This window comes from Rhipicephalus sanguineus, chromosome 1 (genome assembly GCF_013339695.2).
Source record: "Rhipicephalus sanguineus isolate Rsan-2018 chromosome 1, BIME_Rsan_1.4, whole genome shotgun sequence".
Taxonomy (NCBI): Eukaryota; Metazoa; Arthropoda; class Arachnida; order Ixodida; family Ixodidae; genus Rhipicephalus; species Rhipicephalus sanguineus.
In genome coordinates this window covers 296817948-296831165 of record NC_051176.1, presented here as the reverse complement: position 1 = coordinate 296831165, position 13218 = coordinate 296817948, and the positions used below count along the sequence as shown (strand labels likewise).

Here is a 13218-nt window from a genome sequence, read left to right as displayed (position 1 = left end):
AATGCTAATCTTTTACCCTTGCATACTGTTTGATCACCATTCAAGGAGCTTGTGTGCTATGTTAACCAAGCTATCGCTGTCAATATTTCACTCTTTGGGCATGTAATTGATAGTTCTGATATAGCTAATGGTGTGTATATGATTGTAATCTATGTAATACCCTATCAAGTGGTCTGTAATTGCAATTTTCTTATATTTAAAATTCAGTGCTTTGGTCTACCTTTTTTTTGTGCATTTGACATGCTATTATTCTGAAAGAGAAATTGAAACTGGGAACTGGAAGGGGAACTGTTATTCTCATATTCCTCCTATGTATCGAGTAGCATTTTCATTTTATTAGGGCACCCATCTTAGATGCTCTTTTGCTTTTCAAATTGTACTTCTGTGCAATATGTTCATTTTGTTGTTATCCTCGTGCCCCTAAGGAACACTTTTGAATAAAAAAATTTTTTAGAGAGTTTAAAGGCCAGAAATTTAATCTCACGAAATCATTCAATGTTTGTTTTAGTGGGTGTCCCCATGAAACCTCCCCGATATCAAATTCCAACTTTGAGGTATTTAGCGTATGTGAGCTCATCACTACCCTGACTTTGCTTCAGGCTGATCCTGAGCAAGAAGGAACGCAAGCTGAAAAAGGGCTCTGGCTTCCACCTGGACCTTCTGCTCATCTGCTACATGGAGCTGGGTTGTGCCATTATTGGTGCTCCGTGGATGTGTGCAGCCACAGTGCGTTCCGTGTCACACCTTGCCTCACTCACTGTCATGAGCCGCACCCATGCACCTGGCGAGTCGCCACACATTATTGGTGTCAAGGAGCAGCGTGTTACCAACCTTCTTGTGTCACTCCTAGTTGGTGGGTGCTACCTCACTACAATTTTTTTTTGTTACTTCCTTTTATCTTAAGATCATTCCGGCTTGCAGTTGCATGCCTAAGCGTATGACATTTATACTAAATATTACGCAGGCTATCTACGCTGTTGGTGTACTCACAACTCTAAAAGGGATCATTTTGAAGTTCGAAGTTTGAAGTTTATTGTAACATCATGAAAATACAAGTGACAAGGTTCATAAGTATTACAGAAGGAGGTCCCGAAGTAAACACTGTCAGGGGGACCTCCTAGCGATATTGTATTGATTGAATACAAGGCAGGCAAGTGGCGAGCAAAAGAAAAGCATATTAGAAACACGAAATCGAAAAAACAAAAAAAAAAAACAGGAAAGATAATTCAAAAGTATGAAATGCAACAATAGTACAGGAACCAATACAATAATACACATTACAACAAATTGACGCGAATTCTAAGTTAACAAGGCGAAAACAATCCGCACAACTCAAAAGAAAGCAAAAACGCAATTGCTATAAAATATGACAAAGAGAAATGAAAATTAAAGAAAGAAAAACAAATATGAATTAAGGAAACGAGAAAGGTAGTACCATGAAATGTTAAAGATGTTAAAATATATGTTTCTTTAAATGTGCTTTAAATGATGTTATATTGTGGCAACTTTTAATGAACGTAGGTAGTAAGTTCCAAAGGTAAATACCAGAAAACAACGCTGTCTATTTACGATAGTTTGAGTGAACCACCGGCAACAGTAAGCTATGTTGTAAGGAGAATCTGGTCAAATTTGCATTTGTTAGATAATGGGATGGAATACTGTTTAATTCAATATCATGCTGACGCGCGCGATATATGAGCATACCTAGTTTCAGAGATATGGAATGATGGATGGGGAGAATGCTGAGATTACTGTAGATAGGCGTAGCGGAGTCTTTCCCGTGACTAAAGGTTATAATCCTTATAGCTTTATTTTGTAAATGAGCAATGTTGGACAGATGAATCCTACAGGTGTTTCCCCAGGAAGAAGAACAGTATGTTAATAATATCTGGGGTTTAACGTCCCAAAACCACGATATGATTATGAGAGACGCCGTAGTGGAGGGCTCCGGAAATTTCGACCACCTGGGGTTCTTTAACGTGCACCTAAATCTAAGTACACGGGCCTCAAACATTTTCGCCTCCATCGAAAATGCAGCCGCCGCGGCCGGGATGTTAGGTGACTATGAATGAAGGCGAAGTATAATAAGCGAGGATGCGCAAAGGGAAGTATGTGCGGGTTTTAATCAGAACTCGAATTCCAAAAGAAATTTTGGACGAGATAGCGGCAATGTGCTTATCAAACTTTAGGTGGGAATCAACGGTAACACCAAGAAACGTGGTTGCGTCAGAGGAATGAATAACATGCGCATTGTGAATATTCTGCTTGTTTTTGCTAAAATAGAAAGAAAATCCAAAAATCTTTCTTATTAATGATGTGTTCAGCTACTTCAGAAAGAACCTGGAGCAGGGAAATCAGGCAATGGCTACTTAGATCATTAATGAGTCTGCCCTTGTATAGAAGTACAATATGTGCTATTTTCGTAAAATCTGGAAAAATACCAGTTGAAAGCATGATGTTGGGGACATCAGTTAATGGTGAAATAATGAGTGCTGCAGCAGCTTTAATTGGTAAAATGCTAGTGTCATCGTAACCATATGTAATGTGTCGTGTCGTCGTTAATACATAGTACTGCTAAATGTCTGCTCAGATGCTCCATAATAGAATTTGAAGCACAAAAGCTGATGCGTTAAAGAACCCCAGTTGGTCGAAATTTCTGCGGCCCTCCACTACGGCGTCTCTCATAATCATATCGTGGTTTTGGGACGTTAAACCCCAACAATTATTATATTACAAAAGTAGATGCTTAAAGAGGAAAGCGAGGTTTTATGTCGCTGCTGTCCCACATCTCTCTTTGTGCCAGCTTGCTGTTTGAAGTCACTTGAGGTAAATGAAAGCACTATTGGCCATATTATTTGGACAGCAGTTCACCACAGGAATGATGTGTATGAATAATGAGTCGGAATAAGATGACTGCTCTTGAAATTGGCAAGAAGCATGAGCTGTCTGGGGCTAATTAAAGTTTGTTTTCGCTCAGTGGTTTTTGTGCATGAACTTTGCAGCTCCAGCAATCTTTTACCGCTTTACACCGAAAGTTCAATACTGTTCTGCTACTATTTTTAAATCTCAGGGCCATCAACAAGGTAATTAAGTCATTATCCACATCTGTACTGATGCTTTGACATAAAGCATGCAGAATATTTTCTGCACCATTTGCAGACACCAAAGACGCATACTTGTAGTCGGCAAATTTTCTCCTTTAACAACACATTCAGATAATCACAAACTCCATACTTGGGTTCGAGCAGTACGGCTCACCACTTTGAATCATCGTAAAACTTCATGCCACTGACTTCATCCTTTGGGGCTTGATGTAGTTCTCTGGCCACCTCCCTCTCGATAGTGCTTATCTGGAATGCTGTTTCTCCATCTCCGAAATATGTAATGTTACCCTTTCTCTGCTGCTGCCCACACATCCATGAATGTTATAGATACTGGTTAGTTTCGTGGCAGATTTCCTCCAATTTTAGTCACTCAGCCTAGTGATTTCAGGAAGATAGTTGCAAGTTTATGATATAAAGGTATCGCATAGCACTGTTCGGAAGAAAGAACTACCGACACAGCACCTGTGCAGGGCTGGGCAAAGATACTTTGAAATTGTATCACGATACGATACAAGATACTCGGGCAAGAAGTATTTGAGATAGAGATACAATATGCTTCCAAAATTATTGTATCCGATACAATACTTGCCAATTGTATCTTAAGATACTTTGATACATTTGCAAATTTGCTATTATAGATGTATATAATGAAGCAGCAAAGGCCTGTGTACAAAAGTGTTTACTTGGAAATTTCTTCAGTGTGACCAACTTTGTTTAATCTTTAACGAAATACCTGTTTGTATCACAAGATTTCTGTCGTTCTTGCTCAAGGTATATTAGTTTCATTCTGAAACGACTTATTGGGATTTGTTTGGCTGCTTAACATGACAGCTCTTTAACCGCCGCGCTCTTAGTGGTTTCTGCTTGACACTTTTGTAATTGATGGGTGTCCCTGCTCCACTTGGCAGCCAGCTAGCGGATTGCCATGTACTTGCAAGAACGTCATTAAGAAGCCTCCACACGATGGCGCAAATACCATTGTACCTAGAGCAGCGGCCGCTCATTTCGCCACGGTCCATGTGCCGGTTTTTCGCTGGAAGCACATTTGAGAGCACTGCCGTACAGTAGGGCACAAAGGCAGTAATGTGGTCATATTGCTCGGGCTTTCATTAAACACTGTAAAAATTATGAAGTAGCATGTACGTTTCCACAAAAAATTAGACCGGTCGTTTCGGAATGTCCCTACAACACAACGAAACGCACTTGGCCCTAATATAACAAATGTTGCATAATTTATCTTAGTTAATTAACAAATTAAGCACTATATAAAAATACCCTAACTAGAGCCACATGACAGCAAACCATGTGATTAGTCTTATTCAGTTGAGGTTAACCACTATTTTGCAAATATTTGGTTCCATTTACATGAAACACCCTCTATACACCCGATACAGGCGGCAGGCACCCTTAACAGCTATGACAATAGAGCATGATGTATCGTCAACTCGCATGTTAAGGTCAGACAATAGAAAACTCAGTGCTAATGGAAAATAGCACAAAACGGCTCGTGGGGACACAAATGAGAAAAACGGAGTACTTGGTATTATGTTTTTTAAATCCCCTTCCTAACATATTTAAGATTTCTTCTTATACTATCCAATAGTATAATGCAAACTCAATTTCGCCATTTTGCTAAATTGTGAGCAGAATTTTTGTAACTGTATACTCTAGGTACGCTCAGATTATTTGACATTTGTCCTTAACATCGCCATGACGTAAAAGTAAACTCACATGGAATGTAGATTGTAAACAGTAGCAATGATGCAGACAGTTAAAAAATAAGAATAAAGCAGAGAACGTGTTTTAGCAGCAGGTTACAAAAGAAATCATACAATAAACAAACAGGCAAAAACTATGCAGAGGACTAGGTGGGATGCAAACGAAGGATAGCAACGAAAGCACTTGTGCTAACAATCAAATTATCATTAAAAGAACTTCTTGAATAATTTAGCAGAAAGAACAAAGATACAGTACGTCAAAATATTTTCTGTTACATAAGTGCTTGTTCTATTGCATCTAGCATCGGCACCGTTGATGTAACGGTTGTTAGAATCTCATTTGCATGTAAGTCAATCTCAAGAAGCGTACAGTGGGGGGCTAGTTGGTAAGACATGGAAAGCATAAAACTGCGCCTACATACAGGACACAAGAAGAAAGAAGTTGACGGGACCAGCACAGACTAACAACTGATTTATTTGGATGATGCCTCTCTCACACAACAGCAAAGCGCATGCGCACCATCAAACATAACCGTACATCTTGTATGACAACTTAACAACCAAGAAATTCAACTTCTTTCGTGTATAGGTGTAACGAAGCTTCACTGATACACTTATCAGGTCCGTATCGTATAATACGCAAGGCTTCGAATATTTCCCGTGCCTTTCTGTCTGGTCCCGTCCGCTGGTCCCGTCCACTTCTTTCTTGTGTCCTGTATGTAGGCGCAGTTTTATGTTTTCCAAGTCAATCTCATCGTGTGTAAATCAAGCTTACATCCACAATATCTCTCAAATTGCTGATGTGTGAAAGCCGTGAGACGCAAAGCAGCCCCATTCTTGTATTCTTGAGACTTAGCAACGATGCACCACGCAAGACAAACTTCGATAACGACAGTATAGCGGCATCAGAATTTGTGCGAAAGACGCCGCACGCATTGGAGTGCGCAGCACAGCACAGTGGCTATGAACTGTCATGGCACCAACACAACTAAAAAGAAAGAAAACATCAGGAAAACAAAAGGTAGGCTGGGCATAGACGTTCGCGCACTTGTTTTTGTCGAATGGCTCGAGCTCCACCAATAGGGACGCGTACACCTCATCGCCTGTGCTCACTAAAAGATTTTCACTGTCGTTAGTTTTATTCAGGTGACTTAATGGCAGCAATATCAGCTTGAGAACCGTAATTCAGGTCGACGTTTATTGTTTCGCACGGTGGTGTTTCTATAGCAGTATCTCGTGTTTTAAGATACACTATACATTATTGAATGTATCGGAAATACAGATACGAATACTTGTTTTCCGAGACGTATCGCGATACACATCACAAGATACCCAAGGAGTATCTTAAGATACATGTATGTTCGATACTGCGCAGCACTGCACCTGTGTTTATAGTTCTTTCTCAATACTATAGTACACTCATTTACTCACTTCCACGCTTTGTGTTGTCAATATGTTTGTCAACAATATATATGCGAAAGTTGCCTGTTTTCAGTTTTTTTGCACCGGCTTATGAAGATGAGTTAGATGCCAAGTGCGGACATTCTTCAAGACCTCCCACATTGTTTTTGAGTTCATTCTCTGGAACTTTTTAGCAAAGTGGTAAGGGCAGGTAATGATGGCAAATGTTGTTAGTGAATATTAAAGAATGCCAGGTAGTCAAAATTCACTAGATTTCTTCAGCATGGCATCCCTCTCATCTGACATGGCATCTTTGAGACATGAAATCTTATCATACCTGCCAACCTAGGGCCTGCCAAAATCGGGAGACTCGCCGCGGGGAAGGGGAGGGGGGTCAGAAAAAAATTGTTCCGGCCGACACCTGTGATCGGTCAACAAAACTACCTTTACCTCAAATGGTCACTTCAAAGGGGCTCTGAAACACTTTTTGAACATACTCGAAAATCACTGCATATCAGTAGTCTAAGCTCTTGTGAATATGTGCAACAAATATAGCACTGCACAGTGCACGGAATTCGCACTTTCATTTCACGGACAGCCGAAAATGGCTCGCTCTCCTCTTGGCAAACTGAAATGGACACTGCCAATGGCTGGTTTCACGATTGCGAATGCATCCTCGGTAATGTTTATATTGGTAGTTTTGAGCTCCATAAACAACAGACATAAATTTATCTCATTTCGGAAACACTGATGTTAGCCCTCTTACTAGTACTTCCAGTCTCGATCAATGGTCGTCAACTTATTTTGTTTCCTCCCTTGTTCATATGAGGTGGCATGCGCCTTGGTGAAGCCCATGCTATTTCGAACTATATGGACCTGAGTGGGTCGCTTGCCTCACACTGAACACACTACCACAGTATTTACCGATTCATATCGTCAGTTCCAAATCCACTGGCACGCTGGCCAGTGCACTTTCTCTTTTACGTGCCTCACAAGCTAGACGCCTTGGCAGACATCGCTCGGTGCTTAGCTAATTGAAACTGCTTCAAAATGCGCTATCTGCGATTCGCTACTATCAGTCAGTCAACCTGATGCAGTACAACACCGGTGAGCACCAGGTACTCGCAGAGCTTGGCTATGCTTTAGATCAACCGTAGCATGGTAGCGCGAGAAGCGCTTGTGTGCTGCATAGTTACCGGGGGCTTTACAGGGTGCCGCGTCGGTGCTCTTGCGATCATACCGGTACTGTAGTTTTTTTTTTTCTAAATTTGGTTGAGACAGTTTACCGGGAGATTTATGGCCGCGATCGTACAATCGGGAGGACAGGTCAGAAATCTGGAGTCTTCCGGGCTAATCGAGAGAGTTGGCAGGTCTACGTTATTGTAATTTCGTCACTGCTTCTAATGTGGCTATGACTTTTTGTGTGCGTGCATTCTGTGTGAAGGGCATGATGAGTTGCCATTTTTACATTCTCTCTTGTTTTTTCATTGCAGGGTTGTCAGTCTTCATGAGCCCTTTGTTGCGAGAAGTTCCTGTTGCTGTGCTGTTTGGAGTTTTCCTCTACATGGGGATAACTTCTATGATTGGAATACAACTATTTGAGCGAATAATTCTTTTCTTCAAGCCAACGAAACACTTCCCAAGTGTGCCTTATGCTCAAAAGGTACACCATTGCTTTACCATCACTGTCTGAGCAAGTATTTATGTTTTTTTTTTCCTTGCCAGGTGAAAGCTACCAAGATGCATCTTTACACTCTTCTGCAAGTGGTCTGCCTTATTGTACTTTGGGCAGTCAAGTCATCTTCGCTAGCCTTGGCTTTCCCTTTTGTGCTGCTGCTTATGATTCCACTGCGGCTTCAGCTGAAGTACATTTTCACAGAAAAGGAGCTGCAGTGTGTGAGTTGAATTTTATCCTAGAGGGTGTTTTTTTTTAATACTATACAGATTTTATGACAGCAAGGTACCTGCCTTCGTTGCACACAGACTTTACGTGAATGCGGAAATACCTTGCTGCTGCTAAAGTAACAGTCAAATGACTAATTAACCCCTTAAGGGCTCATTTAACAAAAAAAATATGTTCCAAAATTGCCAAATTTTTTATGATGCGAAATGCTTCAGTAATGTGTTCAAAACAAAAAAAATTTGCGAAAACTTTTTTCGGCAGATAATAATGTTTTATTGGCCATTCTTCGCTCCATCATGTATTACTCTATAATACATGGGGCATTTGAGTTGTATTCTGCAAAAAATTTCTGCAACTCTAGAAAGTAAAGGTTGGAATTGAATTGCCGCGCACAAAATGCACTATTCCTTGATAGTTCACTTAGTGTGATAGCGTTCGAAGCACGGCACTGCGCAGAGAGCCTTCTCGCACCACCTGCACCAGATCCTGGTTTCCTTGCGGATGGTTTTGCCATTTCCGTCAACATGTGGCCATGTTTGTTTATAAAACGCGCAGGAAACACAACGCGCGCATTCCGCCAACTGTTGCGCAAACGCTCATTCAACAAAAGCGCCAATGACGGAACCCGTGCTGCCATCTGTGTTGTAAATAGAAATGCACCATTTGAGGAGCTGGGCTCGTCAAAAGCCTCTTGGAACATTGCGAAAGACCCATGACGACCACAGGTCGTCATAAGCAAAAAAGTGACGACTGCTCACGACGAGCTTAGGTTGTCATAAGCCCTTAAGGGGTTAAGGAAAGCTTGTTGTTAGTTAATTTTTAATTATTAATTTGAGGGCAGTTGTTTATATGGAAAAGTTGTAGGGTGTCATAATATGTATATGGCATACTTAATTTCTTAGAAATCCAAGAAAATTGCATACAAATTGACGTATTAATTATCGATTCATGACCCCGATATCGAAACCGAGCACGCCAGGTGCGCAGGAAAAGTGGTTGCTGTGTTGCATCAGGCCGAAACTCCCCGTGATGAAATGACAAAATTTGAATGAAGGCGTATATGTTGAGTGTTTCAGTCACAGGGTCACGGGCTATTGTTTAAAATGTGTGTTCCATTACTGTATTGACACAAATTTTCTGGAGTAATAAAACTGGGCAGATGATTCAATTCCTATACTTTCCCTCAAAATTTACCCAAACACCAACATTTATTGTCAAAGCAGTAGTCATTCGAAGCAAAAACCAATAATGTATTTTGAAGATAACACTTGCTTTCTTTTTTCCTTGCCTGTTTTTATAGAAGTAAGTGAAATTCAAACCATTTTGAGCCCTATGCATAAAGAGTCATGCATAAAAAAAAATTAACTAAATTGAGTGATGAAGCAAGTCAATTTATTATGTGGAACCAGCTAGCGGTTCATGACAGTAATACAGGAGACACTGACAAGAACATAAGAGCAATGGGGGGGGGGGGGGGGGGGGGTTGTTGTTATGCCTTTTGTCTGTTGCACACAGCAGCTTCACAGTACGTGCAGACCACTTATAACGTAACCGCATATAATGCAGGACCGGTTATAATGCGGTCTTTTTCGACTCCCGTTTACCCTCCCATAGAACCGCATGTATACGCATACCGCTTATTGTGCAGTCCCCCAAGATGAAATACCGTTTATAATGCGGTTGCGGGAAGATATTTCTGACAAACGCGGTAGCGAGTGCAGTTCTCAAAGGAGGTACGCCGCTGGGGAGGGAGCGACGAGGTCGTTACGAAGGGCGAGGGCACGCACAGTGAACGAACGAGGGGCGGAGGGAGGAAAAAGACCGCGGCAGCGCTGTGCGGGCTCGCCGAGTGTGGAAGGGTGGTGGTTGCCTAGGCGACGGAGTAGCCTTTGCACCGGCGGCGGCAAGGCTCCGCGGCCGCTTGCCGGCAGCGCGTTCCGCGTGGAACGAACGATCGCGTCCTCATCATGTGCGCTTTAAAGTACGTTTCCTGTCGGGAAAAGCGTCGTCGTTATCACACTTGCTACAGATATCGCGTTTGCTACCTCGTCCGCAAATTGAAAAGTTTTGCGGCTTCATTACGCGAGCTTTCGCCTTTTCTGCCAGTGCGCCGCGAACACAAACTTCGTATCACGCGCGCTGTTCTTGGGTTAGTGCTTGAGTGCGATCTTTTCGACGTCCGACCTTCATGTTGTCTTGGACAAACTTCCCGCGACAACATGCTAAACCGCAGGCTAGGCCTAATCAGCGTTGGTTGCTTTTCGGTAGCGGTCGCGGGCGATAAAAGTTGCGGTTTGGTGCGGAATTAACGAAACTTTTTTGCGATGGCTGCACTTGAAGGGAAGGGAATCATATCGCTAATGAAAACGAGGGCATGGTTGGCACAAGCAACTCTCGAATGGTGGTTCCGGATTCGATTGCAATGTCTTTGGACATCGCGTGCGCGCCCGTGAAATCGAATGATCGGTACCGCGCTCAGCACGTGAAATTTCGGTCGCGATTCGACATGGTTTCTGTGTAATGCGCATACCTCGAGGTGGCCTGAAACGTAGTCGGCGAATTTCCACGGTGGCACTTTGTTTTGGTTGCTTTTTTCCCCCGTGTTCATTTCGTTGGCAATGCGGGTCTTTGGCGGTTAATTTTTGAGCATTCGGAGATTTAAGTGGTTGTAAGCGCCCCAAATCGCATATGTCGATTATCGGACACGCGAGGCTACATGCTCAACACGTTTTGCGCAAGCGCAGCCTTTGAAGAAGGTTGTTTTGGTTATAGTGCGGTACCGCTTATAGTGCGGATATTCGCGACTCCGGCGACTTACGTTATAAGCGGTCTATACTATCTTGCAAAGTAAATGTAGTATAGACTGAAATACAAACAATAGCTGATAGGCAGCGTGCAGTCAACATGGTACATTTTTGCAGTGTTTTTTAACACATTGGTGCTGCACCTTGAATAGTGTCTCACATAGAGATCCTACTTGCAAATGATGCTTCGGTTCTTTGTGCCACTTCCTTAGTACCTTTGGCATTTACTTGTCACTGCTGCCACTAAGGAAGGAGAGACCCTTTTTTGCTATCGTTTTTACATTGTTATCATATGCTCTAAGCAGATGCCTCAATACAGTTTGTTTTTTGTTGGTAGTGAATTTGCGTAGCTTAGCCGAGGCTTATGCAGATAATGGATGCAGCCTTACAGTATGCGAAAAACTGAAGTGTGAAGACACACATGCACGCACGCGCACACACACACACACACACACACACACAAATGCACTAGAATATTATTGACTGCCTCAACACATTTTATAATAATTTGCTTGAATCGCCACATCTGATGCACTTTTTTTTTTTTTTTTTCAGCTGGACGGTGATGATGTGAACTTACAGTCTGATGAGGAAGATGATCCAGACTTTTATCAGCAGACATTGCTACCTAGTTAATGCTATTCTTTTTTTTTTTTCTTCACTCAGCCTTTTTACTGTTTTAGTTATTCGCATGTCATGCGCCATCTTTTCATAGCCTTGTACATAAACACATGGAGTTGCTGTCAACGAACCCATGTACCATAGCTCAAAGAGCCTACGATCTGATCAGTGTTCCAAGAACTCTCCTATGATAATACCTTCTGTTGTCACCTGTTGAGTGTTGATATGCCATACTTATGCAGAGGCCTGTTACTTTTTCTGTTTTCACATTTTGTGTAGTCTCAATTTTGTTGATTGCTGATGTAGTGCTGTGGAATCTAATCAAAGTGCCATGGTGTCTAGAATTTAGTCCCATTGCCTGGTGGGAAGCAGCTGCTTCCTGTGCTTTGATCTATATATACACACCACATTTCATATATATTGTCATGTGGAAAAATCCTGGTGGTGATAATTGTCACAGCACTTAACGATATATACATACATATAAATATATATATATATACATACATAGCATACTGTTGCCCTGTGTTGGAAGTTTAGTATATACAATGGTAGTGTTTAATCATCACCTGAACATGTTGTAGAAGCTCGCTTGCTTGTTCATGATGCAGAGGCCTTGTTATCAGTTTTTCCTGCATAACTGTTACCTGTGAAACCTGTTGCAATGAACTTGTTCTGCCTTTTTGTGATCAAGCATGGAAAAAGAAAATGGCTGATGAAGTTTTGTTCAGCATGTTGTCCACTGATTCAATGTACATGAGAACATTATATATAAATACACACACTTACACTAACTTCGTAACAATGTGATATCCTTTTGAAATATAGCTTCAGTGGTCCAAAATGCTGTTCTTGGTGGTAGACTTATGTTCAAAGTGTGCCCACAGGCACAGTTAGTGTCCACCAAGTTTTATGATGCATGGAGCATTTGCAGGGTCTCAACAGAATAAAGCAGCACTGTCAACGATGGTGCTAGTGGTGCTGTTAAAGCCGATGTTGGCCACCAAAACTGCTCATGCAAACACCTTTTGTAGCTGTCACTTCAGGGGGCTTCTTTCATCCCTCAACAGTGGCAGGCCAAGTTCTTAAAATCATTGAAATGCACACAACTGTGAGCAGTGGACAACTTGAGTTGAAGCTGCCATGTTCTTAAAAGATTGGACTGCTCTTGCTACAATGTGGATAAAAGTGTTTATTATGAGGAGTCATTACCCTTCAACGTGTGCAACAAGGACAAGCTATGGTATGCAAGCACATATGGCACAGCTCATGTTTGAAAGCATTTATTTCAAGTCACGCATCAAGTGCATTATTATTAGGAAGTAGAAACAGCAAACAACAATTTTTTTTGTTTAAAGTGGTGACAGTGTACACTGCCTTCACCACCTATATAATTTAAGCATTTGATGTACCTTACAGAAGGGGTTTTGCTTTTCTGGAACATTATTCCTTGTTGCTCGATCCGTTTACTGCCATTGCTGTTTTGCAATGCACCTGTATAGCTCTCCCGCTTCAGATCAATATGTTTTCCTATTATACATTATGCCTGGTGGATGTTCGTGAAAGCTGGCACTGCTGTACTTATGCAGTGCAACACTTTGCTACATCATAAATGCAATGTTGATATTTAACTATTTTTGCATTGTTTTAATAAATATATGACATTA

General features: G+C 41.6%; 1 protein-coding gene across 1 annotated transcript in view; it reads left to right on the top strand.

The window, feature by feature from the left end:
• The window catches only part of LOC119379322 (band 3 anion transport protein-like), a 160548-nt gene extending 147330 nt beyond the window's left edge, over positions 1–13218 (top strand). Inside the window, 4 exon segments of the mRNA XM_037648600.2 lie at positions 600–853; positions 7717–7886; positions 7949–8119; positions 11486–13218. Coding sequence (XP_037504528.1) covers positions 600–853; positions 7717–7886; positions 7949–8119; positions 11486–11566 — 676 coding nt within the window. The 3' untranslated portion in view covers positions 11567–13218.